The 13,361-nt window shown below is 37.1% G+C and overlaps 1 protein-coding gene across 1 annotated transcript; it reads left to right on the top strand.

The window, feature by feature from the left end:
- The first annotated feature begins 6,424 nt into the window (after positions 1–6,424).
- Positions 6,425–10,704, top strand: IFNG (interferon gamma). Its single transcript, XM_041757195.1, has 4 exons — positions 6,425–6,618; positions 7,788–7,856; positions 7,952–8,134; positions 10,384–10,704. The coding sequence occupies exons 1-4, from the start codon at positions 6,505–6,507 to the stop codon at positions 10,516–10,518; spliced, it is 501 nt and encodes a 166-aa protein (XP_041613129.1). The 5' UTR covers positions 6,425–6,504; the 3' UTR covers positions 10,519–10,704.
- Positions 10,705–13,361: the final 2,657 nt, after the last annotated feature.

Genomic DNA, 13,361 nt, shown 5'->3' on the forward strand with positions numbered 1-13,361 from the left:
TCAGCCCAGAAATAACACACATTACTTAGACTTAAGTTTCCTGGCTGGCCAGGAAAAGTTACAAGATCCCATTTAACTGGAAGAGGCTGTGAAGTGTCCTGTGTGTCAGGAAGAAGACTAGATTTGGGTATTGGAAGATGGTAGTAAGGTTGACCAACATTTATCCAGCTCTTACTATACGTCAGGCATTACACTACTACACATATTAACCTAATTTATACTCATGATATCATTCAAGACAGTTACAATTTATATCACCTTTTTATATATGAGGAAACTGAAGCACAGAGATTAAGTAACTCGTTTCAAGTTAATAGATAGTGAGGAGCAAAGTTATGACTGAACCCAAAAGCCTGACTCCAGAGCCTTTGGATTTAAACACTGCATTATTTTTTCTCATATTTAATTAATCCACATTAGTTTGTTGAGGAATAATTTTATGCCAGACACTGTGATAAGTATATAGAAAAAATATGAAAGAATCTGCATCAAAATGTTAACAGCATTTACTTATGGATAGTAAAATCATAGATGATTTTTTTTCTTGTGCTCTCCTGGATTGTCTCGGTTTTTACTTAAAAGATCCCATTAATTTTATAAGCCATGAAAAAGTATCCATTTAAAAACTTATAGATGGAAATTTGGTTCAGGTACTTCATGAATTGGTTCAAGGATTAAGGGCACAGTAATAATAACTTTTCAAACTCTGGCTTAAAATACTTATTATTTATTGAATGGCTATAGATTCAGAATTCCTCCTCCACATAGCCTGAGGAAAATCTAAATCTACTGTTCGGAACTTTTATGATGGCAGAGAGGTTTATCTCTTTTGGAAAAATGCACATGCTTTCAAAGCTTAGTGCCATTTTAGGGACCACCTGGAGGACAACTCACTTTGTGGGATTATTGGGAAAAGAAGCACATGGCCTTTAGGATTAACTACAAACTGTGAAGTGTTATTCCTTATCTGACCTTACAAATTCTATGTATCTTTCAAATCTTAGTTCAAATTCAAAGCTTAAATTCAGAACATGTGTTACTAATGAACTTCCTCAACTTTTCCATCATTCAGACAATTATTTCTCTTTGAATCCCTAAGTCTGTTGGAGCTTATACCTCACGTATCTTAGTTCTTAGTAGTCTTAACAAAAGTAGTTCTTTGTTAAATCATAGTCATAGAAAAATAGAATGTTAGAAATGGAAGAAAACATGGTTCATTGGGTCCAACTCTTCTTCCAAAGATGATATAACTGACAAGTAAGGCATAAGTAAAGTCTTTGCTTAAAATTCCACCTCATACTAGTAGCATATCTAGAATTTGCTAGACCAGAATTTGAGACTCCTTCCTATTAGGCCAAAGATCTTTCCCCTGTATTGCTTCATGTGTTGTAATGATTTTCTCTACTACTAATGTTCTTGGAGGAAGAGATAGGAAATGTGTTTTACTTCTTTGTAATTTGAAAGAATTCATCTATCAAATCTAGGTAAGAGGCATAGCAACAAGCAAACCTTAGTTCCAAGAAGGGAAATAGATAATGAAACATTAATGAATTGGCATTAATTGTGTAGATTTGTAGATTAATTGTGTAGATTTGTAGACCTGTGTAGATTTCAGTGAAGAGGATTCAGAGGTCATGCTTAAACCTTGACATAGAAAAGAATTCCATGACCAACTAATGATATCGGCCATAGATACAGGTAGAGAGGATGCAGTGCATATGTCAGCCATGGCATAATAACCCGTCTTCTTGTACTGTATGAACCCCTCAGGAAGGAGGCACATGGAGAAAAGAAGGATATGGATACATACTCAGTATCCAGGATGGAGGAATCAATCTTAGTTACCAATGGAGTGACATATGCTCCTGCTAGATTTTCTCATTGTTAACTTCTTTGTAACCCCTAGGCATATAGTAGGTGTTCAATAAGAACTTACTAATTGATTGAAATTAGGATATAAACAAATATTTTCACAGCAGAGTTGTCCCATCTTTCTTTGATTTCCCTGTGCCAGTCATGGTTTTTGGCACTTAATAGGTGCTTTAAAATTCCTGATGTAATAACAACATGACCTTCTAAGTATGGCCTTAATCTCTAGGTTATCAATGTAAAATCCCAACCGACTTAAAATTGAGAATATTGTGAGCCAATGTCTCTATTACGTTAGCGTCTTCTATATTCAAAGTTGCCTAGACACCATGAAAGAAAAAGGGGGATTCAGAAAACTCTAACATATGGGATTTTATGAGTCAAATTGCGGGGAAAATCTGACTCCGCATGGACTTCCATTCTGTATGTCTTTCTTCTTCCGTAGGTTCACTTTGCGTGATGTCAGGAGTTCCAGGAGCCAAAATAGTGTGGGGGCATAGATCCAATATTGACTCATACTCGGTGGAAGAAATCTACACCAAAGTCTGGATGAAATAATTTGGTTGTAGGTGCTAGGGATATGTCTGCTGATCACAGAGGAAAAAGGGTAACCAAAGTGTAAGTTTTGTCTTACGATTACCTACTCAGTTAAGAATGAGGATAGCATGAGATATGATCAAAAATTTTGCTGACGCCTAATGCATAATCACAGCCAGTTTTCAGAAAGAAAGTCTAGCTGAAAAGAAAAAAGAAAGTTTTCAGCCCCTTCGTTTTAGTAATATGGTCACACTTGGGCTCCTGGTGGGTTTGTAAAACTTTTAAAGGGTATCTTGGTGGTGAATTATTCTGCAGTCTCAGTGTTGGCTGAACCAAGGAGGTGTGAAACCTCTAGTTTGCATGTGTAACATAAGGTGTTTTACAGGCAGAAAAGAGAGAAAAATGTCTTCTTTGGTAAAGTTGACAAGACAGGAAAAGATCACAAAAGGAAATACTATTGTAGTGACAACATTCTGAACCAAAGAATCATATGTTGAAAGATGAACATCTAATAGAATGTGATTCAATTCTAGCCTGAGATACAGGACCAGTAACATAATTTGTAGAAACCAGTGTGAAATGAAAATGTAGCCCCTTGGTAAAAAATTATTAGGAATTTAAAAAGTAACGAAAGAGCATTTAAATTAAAGGTAGGCTGTTCCAAGTTCAGGATCTTGATAGATTGTGTTTCATGTCCACGAAACTGGGCCTGATGGGATGTCTGATAATTTTATTTGATTTATTTTTTTAAAGATTTTATTTACTTATTTGAGAGAGAGGATGAGAGCGTGAGTGGGATGGAGGGGAGAGGAGCAGAGGAGAGGGAGAAGCAGGCTCCCCATTGAGAGGGGAGCCCGATCTGGGGCTGGATCCCAGAACCTTGAGATCATGACCCGAGGCAAGGGCAGATACTTAACCAACTGAGCCACCCAGGTCCCCTAACTGAGAATCTTAAAACTTTTATTGACAGTCTTACTACTTTTTAAGAAATTAAAGAATGACTATTATCTCACATATTCATTCTATGGGGAAAAAAAATCCCAGAAACCAAAGACTGATAGGATACAATTATTTGAATCACATATCTAACACAGTTATAGACATGACATATACAATAATCTTAATGGATATTGATTGATTGGAACAGGTAGGTTAAGGAAAAGATCTTGGTTCTAGACTTGGCTCTACTTATCCAGTTGAATGAATTTTTTTTTTTTTCAGTTGAATGAATGTAAGCACATCGCTTTGTTTTTCTAGGTCTTGATTTATAAATCTAAAAAGTAAGGGAATAGACCATAGATAATCTCCCCTAATTCCATAATTCTGTACTGTGCTTGGTCATGTCATCAAATTATTAGAGCTTAGATTTTAGTCATGTAGTTATTAATCCTAAACATCTGGCCATATTGTAAACATATTAGTCATAATATATCTATAATTTTGAAGAGGCATACCCAATTTACAAATACTCAGATAATGTATAATTCCCAATTATGGACCCTACTGTTCTTAACTCCTAACCCCATATTTCAGTGGATAAATCAAGGGATGGGCAAGACCAATCTTTATTTTTTTAAAATTTGTTTTCAGCATATTAATCTTTTATTTTATTTTATTTGTAAATTTATTTTTTATCGGTGTTCAATTTGCCAACATATAGAATAACACCCAGTGCTCATCCCATCAAGTGCCCCCCTCAGTGCCCATCACCCAGTCATCCCCACCCCCCGCCTACCTCCCCTTCCCCAAGACCAATCTTTATTCCTTTTCAGAAAGTTGGGAATATTCCTAAAAGCTTGGCTGTTGGTTTCCTAGATGGTGGTGAGTGTCTGCAGTGTTTCAAGGTTCTGAGGAGTCTTTCTTGCCACTATGGCACTGTGTGAGCACAATATCAGGGCTGCATTTTTTTTCTTGAGGAGAACTACAGTAGAGCTTTGTGATCAGCACTGTAATTTCCACACTTTTCACTTGTTTAACATGAGGCTTTTGTCCCACATATAGGTTCTGATCTTGTTTATTCTTTGGGAAGATAGCCCCTCAAAGAGTTTTCTGGCCCTTTATACATAAAATAATAGATGAGATTGTCCCAGTAAGCAGGAATTGGCTAAAGAAGCATAGTCTCATGTTTCCAACATTGACCATAAGTCCCATTTAATTAAAAACCAGTTTCCTACAGATTAGGTCAGCATTATGTTTAGAACTTGAGGGAAAAGAACTTAGAGTAGACCTTCAAGGAAGCATTCAGATTCACATTTATTGAGAGCTGTCTATGGGTACATCTCCATGTTAAGGTGCTTTTACAGAACAAAAGGTTACAGAAGCAATACAACAATTTTTGGTTTTAAGGAACTTGATCTAATAAGGGAGGTAATACCTGAGTAACTCTGAGAACGAAGAGCCAGGGCTCTTAAAAAAAGTATGAAGCAAGTGTGAGGCCTGAATGGAGGATATGAAGTTAATTTTAATAAGGAAAATTTGGGAGAACTTATGGAGATAATGGTTTTTAGACTGGGCTTGGATAGACGGGTACCACTCTGGGGGGGCAGATAAAGGGGAAGGGAATCAAGGCCTAAGAAATAGCGTAAACCAAAGTTTAGAGTGTATTCTTTTTAGGAATGACTGGTCATCTAACCTGCCTAAATAACAATAGATAATTTTCATTGGGTGCTTACTGCATGCCAGACAAAATTCTTAGCACTTCATATATATCATGAGATTTAACTTTTAGCTAAAGTCTGGAAGCAGATACTAGTATCAGTCCCATTTTAAAGATAGGGAAACTGAATCATAGGAGAGTTAGGATGCTTCCTCAGAATCACATAGCTAGATAGTAATGGAGCCAGGATTCAAGTCTGTATCCATAACAAAATATTCCAGTGTATACAGAGCGCAGGATGAAGTGCAAGGTGGGCTGGAACCAAAGAGTAGAGGGCCCTTCTGTACCATCCTGAAGTGTTTTACTTCATAAATGAATTAATGAAGGAGAAAGAATCCTACTTTTTCTCTTTCTTTCTTTCTTTCTTTCTTCTTTCTTTCTTTCTTTTTGTATGTGGAAGGAAAAGAAATAAAAAAGAAAAGAAAAACTTCTCCATTTTTAATGGCCATTCGGAACAATTGATCATCTGAGCTTCGCTGTTCAATGTGATAGCCTCTAGCCACATGTGGCTATTGAGCATTTGAAATATGACTAGTCCAAATTAAGGTGTGCTGTAGGTATAAAATGCATGCTGGATTTCTAGGATTCAGTATGACAAAGAAAGGTAAAATTATCTTATTAGTAATTTTGTGTGTTGATACATATTAAAATATTTTGGATATAGTAGTTTAAACGCAATATGTTCTTAAAATTATTTTTACTTGTTTCTTTTTACTTTTCTTCTTCTTTTTTAATCTGTTTAGCTTACATTGTATTTCTATTAGGCAGTGTTGGTCCAGGGCAATGCAAAGTTGTGGTAGATATTTTACTGACCAACTTTGATGAAGGACTTCCTTACCACCTTGGTCTTTTAACCACATTCTTTCCTTGCTTTCTGATCATTTGCAAGAAAAATCTTAAAAGGCATCCCCTTCTTGAAGGTTTGAGTTCCCTTAGAATTTCCTTTTTTACTTACTTCTGACCACAAACAAATTATCAATGTGCTCTATGGATGAGGACTCAACAATTTACAAAGGCAAAGGATGGAGGTGCAAAAAAAAATGTTTCCAATCCCTGAATGGTGTGAAGTAAAAGTGCTTTCAAAGGATCCCACAAGAATGGCACAGAGGGGCATAATGGGTCTGTCTCATCGTCAAAAGACCCAAGGAGTTGAAAGGAAACTCTAAGTACAACACCAAAATGCCACAAAACCATAGTTATTAATACAAACTAGCATCTCTGCCTATCTGTCACCATCTCAGCTAAAAAAAACTTGTGAAAATACGTAATCCTGAGGACTTCAACTAGGTATAAATACCAGCAGCAAAAGGAGATGCAGTACATTTTTCTGATTGTCTACAGGTTGGCTATTAGAAAAGAAAGATCAGCTGAGTCCTTTGGACCTGATCAACTTCATCCAGGAGCTACCGACTTCAACTACTTCGGCCTAACTCTCTGAAACGATGAATTATACAAGCTATATCTTAGCTTTTCAGCTTTGCGTGATTTTGTGTTCTTCTGGCTGTAACTGTCAGGCCATGTTTTTTAAAGAAATAGAAAACCTAAAGGAATATTTTGTAAGTATGATCTTTTAATAACATTTTCTGTGGTTGAAATGACTGAACGTTGACATAGAGTGGTCTCTCTGATACGTTGCCATCTCTAGGCCATAGTCATCTTGAGAAGACTTGTTGTTATTTTGACTATTTACCAGATGCGTTCTTTTTAAACTAAATGATCTGGATATTGCTTTTACTCTCTGCTCAACTTGCTATAGAGACTTAGGGGGCATTCACGAATCTTCTAAAAGATGGGAACAGTATGGGTATAGATGTTGATAATTTTGTGGTGAGAATCCATTCAACTGTGAATCCATAACTGTAGTTATGCATAGTGAAACAATGATTACCTATTAATTTCTGATTTCTTGGAATACTAGGGTGGTGCTAAATAAAAGGTCAGGATAGGCATTAGATGTGGCAATCTGGAATAATCAATTAAGAATGTGAGATTCTTCAAGTTTTAGCTTAAAAAATTATATATTTTTCCAAAAAGTAGTTTTAAAGTTCTAATGCCCCATCTACATTATCTATGAATTACTCTTGAACTCAGTTACTTGCTGAGATTTCATAAAAGTTAAAATCTGGCTTATATAAAAATTTTTGTCTGTTTTGTTTTATGAGCTTTTAAAATGTTATTATTTATGGTGAATTAAAATCATTTTTGCATTTAAATATTTTATCATTTATCCAAAATGTAGCTATTATAATTGGAGCTGTTATTTTCAAGCATTCACAAGCTATTGTATTTTCACATCATCAAGCCACACTCACACTCGCACGCACACACATTTGGAGCTATCTTTTAAGGCTGATAAAATACGTATAGGAGGGCATGAGTAGATGTTATGGAGGCGAGGACCATAAGGGGGCAGTATTTTATAGTGAGATGATTTTGTTGATTTTTTTTTTTTAACTAGGCTTGAAAATACTTCCTTTTCCTTACTATCATTATTTGGGAAGTATCACCAGCCTTGTTGAGTTCATTTGTGATATTGCAGCTTAAAGGATACACTATAAAGCTAAAATAGCATGTTGGTCTTTAGTTATATCCAACATAACAGTTTAACTAAATAGGGTTGAAAAGAACATCAGCCAATATTGTCAGCCATGAAACTTGAAGTACATTTTTAGGGAAATTAATGGACTAATTGTAAGCCATTTTTCTTTCTTTCTTTCTTTTTTAGAACGCAAGTAATCCAGATGTATCGGATGGTGGGTCTCTTTTCGTAGATATTTTGAAGAAATGGAGAGAGGTAAGCTGAATATTTCCATTTAGCTGATTTTCTTGTTGCTTATTCTCTGATGCATGAATTTGCAGCAACCTCTCTTTGTGCTCTTTTCTTCCAAGGAGAGTGACAAAACAATCATTCAGAGCCAAATTGTCTCTTTCTACTTGAAACTGTTTGACAACTTTAAAGATAACCAGATCATTCAAAGGAGCATGGATACCATCAAGGAAGACATGCTTGGCAAGTTCTTAAATAGCAGCACCAGTAAGAGGGAGGACTTCCTTAAGCTGATTCAAATTCCTGTGAGTTGGTCTTAATTCTTTCTTTAGTTTCATTGTAGAGGCTCTTTCAAAATATTGAATTTCCAGAAAGTAGATCAAGCTACTGGGTACAGTTGTTAAAACTCTTAAACGAATCCATGGCCAAAACTCCTTAGTAATTCCATTTGTGCTTTTGGGTGATTTTGCCAAGTATGGAAATCATTTTATTTTGTGATTTGGGGAAATGCTGGCATTGTGTCTACTGTACAGGGACAGGTGAATGGATACATCGAGTGAGGAGGTAGTAGTCAAGGAGCCGAGGGGAGTATTGAGAAGCACTTCTCTCATTGTTCCTGGTTTGTGTGGTGGAAATTCTGCTTCAGATGGAAAGAACAGGGGTGTTGGGAATGGAGAGGATTTGTGCCTTCCTCCCAGCTTGTCTACTAAGGAATCTGGTGACTTCAGATGAATCACAGGCTTGGCCATGGCTCAGTTTCCTCATCCTGAAAGGAACCTTTGGGGTTCACTCTAATTTCTATAATATCCTTTGCTCTAAAACCGTACAATGCCATGGATAGAAAAAGAGAAAGAGATAGCAAAAAACTCTGGCCTTTGAAAAGGCACTAGGTGCATTCTCTTTCTAGACTCTGGTCAATCTCTCAGATGGTACAGCCCAAGTGGCAGCAAGAGTGTTTTCAGAGAAAAAAATAGAATTTATACCTTATGAAGAAATTGTTCTCTCAGCTTTTGGATACTAAACTATCCTAGCTGAAGAAATCCTTAGGTTCTCAAGCGTTATCTCATGAAACTGCCTAGAGCTGTTAAAGTTATGGCTTCCAGAAGCTGAAAGACCTTTGAAGCATAAAGATAAATCACATTTTCCAAAATTTTATCTAGGAGACAAAGGCCTCTAGATTCCTTTGGGTTTGGTTGTGATGTACAAGATTTGAATGAGAAAGGGCAGGGTCCTGGAATGACTTGGTCCTCTCAGGTTTGGTGGCAGAAGTCACTCTTCCTGGACTTGTCTCTCATCCCTTTCAGATGAAATAAATGCGTGTTCTTCATGATTTCTCTAGCCCCGAGTATATTAAATGGTACAAAAGTGGCCCTAGGCACATCTCTTAGTTTCCTGGTGATACTTGGAACACTGGAAAGTAAAGTTTATCACTGGCAAAACCACAGATGGTAGAAACTTTTTCCTACTCTGCTTTAGCTGTGTCTTGAAAAAGACCTCTGGGTCTCATCCTTTTGGAAGCTCCAAGCCTCCTGCTTCACAATGTGGTTTTCAGTAGGCTCTCAACCATTGTCTCCTTTGGCTCAATTGCTAATATTTAAGAATGTTATGCTTTTTAATAATCTGTCCTGAAGCCTAGAATCCCTCTAGTCATTCTCAGAAGTATAGCAAGGTGGCCGCAAGGTGGCCGCCGCAGTGTTTCCAATATTAGAAAGAAACAATGGCAGAACCAAGATGAAAGTAAATGGTCCCCATTTCATTAAAAGTGAATTGACCTACATGGTCCTGTGGTTAGAGTGAGGAAATAGTTCAGTTTGCCAGGATAGAAAGATGCAGGGAAATTTGCTGTAATTCATAATTTTAAAAGTTTATGTCAGTAATTGATTATTGGCATATAAATATGATTAATGTTTATTTTTAATACCATTGTGGAAATGATGAAACTGACCAAATTTGAGGGAAATGAAAAATTACAGTATTCATCTGTCTTAGACTTGGTGTTTACAAAGTACTGAACCTCTGTTGGTGGTTCTCAAACTTTGGTGAGTAACAGAATTGCCTGGGGAGCTTAGTGACCACACAACTGCCTGGGTCTTCTCTGACTTCATGCCTCTGGGTCTCTGAGTTCTTCATTAGGTCTCCAGGTTATTGTGCAACACACCAAAGGTGAGAATAGTTGACCTATAGTCAATGATTATATAGTATATAATCGTTGAGAGAGGTTAAGTGACTGGTTCAAAGTCAGAGTTATTTCACACACAGGATTCAAACCCCTATTTTTTGCCACTCCACTTCAAGGCTCTTTTTATAGTTTTGGTAAGTCTGGCAGTAAATTTAAGGATATTTTATGTACCCCATCGTATTACAGCATGACTAGCAATTTAATTATAATTTTAGTCTTAATACGTGAAGCAACCACCATTGTATATTAGGATAATATATTGCCAATGAAAATCATTTGTTTTGAAGGAATACTTCCATTTTCATGATATTAACAGCATAATATCCTGGTGGCTTGTGTGCCTGGCATTAATTTTGCTGCTTTCTTTCTCAATAGGTGAACGATCTGCAGGTCCAGCGCAAGGCGATAAATGAACTCATCAAAGTGATGAATGATCTCTCACCAAGATCCAACCTAAGGAAGCGGAAAAGGAGTCAGAATCTGTTTCGAGGCCGCAGAGCATCGAAATAACGGTCATCCTGCCTGCAATATTTGAATTTTTAAATCTAAATCTATTTATTAATATTTAATATTTTACATTATTTATATGAAGAATATATTTTTAGACTCATCAATCAAAGTATTTATAATAGCAACTTTTATGTAATGAAAATGACTATTAATATATGTATTATTTATAATTCCTGTATCCTGTGGCTATTTCATTCAACCCCTTCTCGCCACTCCCCCCCACCCGAACCCCTTCCTTTTTTTTTTTTCCTGACCGACTAGGCAAGACTGTGATTTCAAGGCTTAATCTCAGGGACCAAGTAGGCAGCCAACTTAAGTAAGATCCTGTGGGTTGTGCATTTATTTCACTTGATACAATGAGCACTTATAAATGAAACGATGCATTCCAGTTGCTGCCTACTTGGGAACATGTCTGCATGATGAGCCACTGCTCTACAGGCATGTCAGATGCCACTTGAATGTGTCAGGTGATATGACTTGTGTCCTGATTAAGCACATAGCATTTCTTCTCATGCCTGGTGCTTCAGAATACCACTGACAATTATGACTGTACCCAATGGAAAACAATTAATTTGTTTAGTTCATCAATATTTAATATATATGAATAAAGTATAATTTCATAATGATTCATGCTGTGTCAAACTTTTTCTGGGGTAAATGAACTATATACTCTAATGAGTTAGTAGGAAGAAAGGCATTTTTTAGCTGTGGAAATCTTAGAATTGAATGAAGTCCCAAATGTGGTATTTCTCTCCACTGGCAGTTTGTTGGCTCCCACTGCTTCATCTGACAGCTGTTTGAACAATATTTCCAAAATATAAATTTAATTACGTTACCATTTACTTCAGTGAGTCTGCCATGGAAAGTAGTCCAAATTATTTAGCTTGGCACACAGAGATTTATGTCTACCACTTGCTCAACTCCATATTTCTTTACCTAGGAATCCCCTATCTCCTCTGTCTACCTTGGGCAAGCACCACTGTATATGGAATAGTGAGTGTGAGCTCTAAGGAGAGAGGCCTAGGTCAGAATCTTGGTCCCACCATTATAGGTAGTATAACTTTTAATGAATTCCAAGCTCCAGTTTACTCATGTGATAAAGAATAATGGTGCCTTCCTCATAATATATGGTGCAAGTTCATCCTTTTGCTCAAGAAATATTTATTGGAACAACTACTATGTGCCTGATCATGTTCTAGGCACTTGATATACCATCATGAATAAAAGAGACAAAAATCCCTTCGGCCCTTGGAAAATTTAAAATTTTAGTAAGAGGAAGACAGATAATAAACCAAATAAAATGTTGGTAAATTTCATGGTATGTTAGAAGGTGTTACGTGCTATGCAAAAAAAAGTCAAGCAAGATGGGAGAACTGGGAAAACTGTGAGTAAGAACAAGTGAGTGGGCTAGATGTTTAAATGGGGTGATTATAGTCTACTTTATTGAAGAGATGACATTTGAGGAAGCACTTATAAGAGGTAAGGGAGATAGACATTTGGATTCCAGGCAAGGGGAACATCCTTGCAAAGCCTCTAATGTGGAGATTTGCCTCGCATGGTAAAAGAAAAGCCAGCAGACCAGTGTATCGGAGCAGAATAAGTCAAGAATAACTTTTTTTTTCAACTAAAAAAATGAAGCTGTTATCAACTGAGATGGGGAAATGAGTGAGCAGGTTTGGGGAGGAAAGCCAGAAGTTCACTTTTGAATATAAAGTTTAAGGTGTCCATTAGAATTCTAAGTGGAGGTACTGAGAAGGCAACTGGCTAGAGCAGTCTGGAGTTGGGCGAGAACTCTGGACAATTGACATGAATTTGGGAGTGGAGGCATACAGACCTAATACCATCTGGACTTCTGCAAGTCATGAGTTTACAGAGTAAAGAGAAAGAGTGCAAGGACTGAGTCTCTGAGCATGCCATCAGTAGGAGGCTAAGGAGAGCCCTGTTAAGGAGACTGAAAAGAAATGACCAGTGAAATAAGAGGACAACCTAAAAAGTGAGACATTCGGAAAGCCAAATGAAGAAAGTGTTTCAGGAATAAACTTTAGCAAGTGCAGAGAGGTCTATTCAGATGAGGACTGAGGACTGACCCCTGGATTCAGCAACACAGAGGCCACTGTTGATCTTTGACAAGAGCAGTTCTGATGTAGGGTGAGGTCAAAAGCCTGATTGCAAGGGGATTAAGAGACATTAGAATTGACAAACATGAATAACTCTTCTTAGGAGGTTTGCTGCAAAGGAGAGCAAAGGAAAGTGTAGCTGTCAAGATAAGAGCGATCAAAAGAAGTCTTAAATTTTTTGGTTGTTGTTCTTGATGGGAGAAGAAACTGCATGTCTATGCATTGATGGAAATGGTCTAAGGAAAAAATAATAGATGATATAGGACAGAGAGGAGAACTGCAGAACTGGTTCCAGAAGAACTGCAGAGTGGTTCCAGGACTAAGTAAGAGAGGTCAACTGAGGACACAGGAGGCACTGGCTTTATGCAGGTGCATAGAAAGTTTATTGTTATTATAGGTGAGAAGGTAGATTATGCAGATTCTGATGTTGGCAGGTGGCTAAATGTGATGGTGAGAAGTTTTAGAAATTTTAGTTAGTTGTTTAAAGTTTTCTCAGTGAAAAAGGGGACTAGAGTTCATAGAAGAAGTATTGGGGGCTTGGGAGGAGCAGAAGAATGAACAGATCAAGGGAGTGCAACATGGATTGCCAGGTAGCTTTAATGGCCTGTTGGAGGTCCACAGTTCATGAAGTTAAGGGACATCAATTGGTGTAATTGAGGTTTTTCTTCACCTATATAGAACTGTGGGTGAAGATGCACAATAGACAGAGAGTTCCATCCAGCATAC

Source organism: Vulpes lagopus, chromosome 5, assembly GCF_018345385.1.
Source record: "Vulpes lagopus strain Blue_001 chromosome 5, ASM1834538v1, whole genome shotgun sequence".
Lineage (NCBI taxonomy): Eukaryota > Metazoa > Chordata > Mammalia > Carnivora > Canidae > Vulpes > Vulpes lagopus.

Bases quoted from the DNA above. Each gene is read 5' to 3' on its own strand.
- IFNG (XM_041757195.1), top strand. From the start codon at position 6,505: ATGAATTATACAAGCTATATCTTAGCTTTTCAGCTTTGCGTGATTTTG. The intron at 7,857-7,951 runs GTAAGCTGAATA...TTTTCTTCCAAG, and splicing joins TTTTGAAGAAATGGAGAGAG to GAGAGTGACAAAACAATCAT. The intron at 8,135-10,383 runs GTGAGTTGGTCT...CTTTCTCAATAG, and splicing joins TTAAGCTGATTCAAATTCCT to GTGAACGATCTGCAGGTCCA.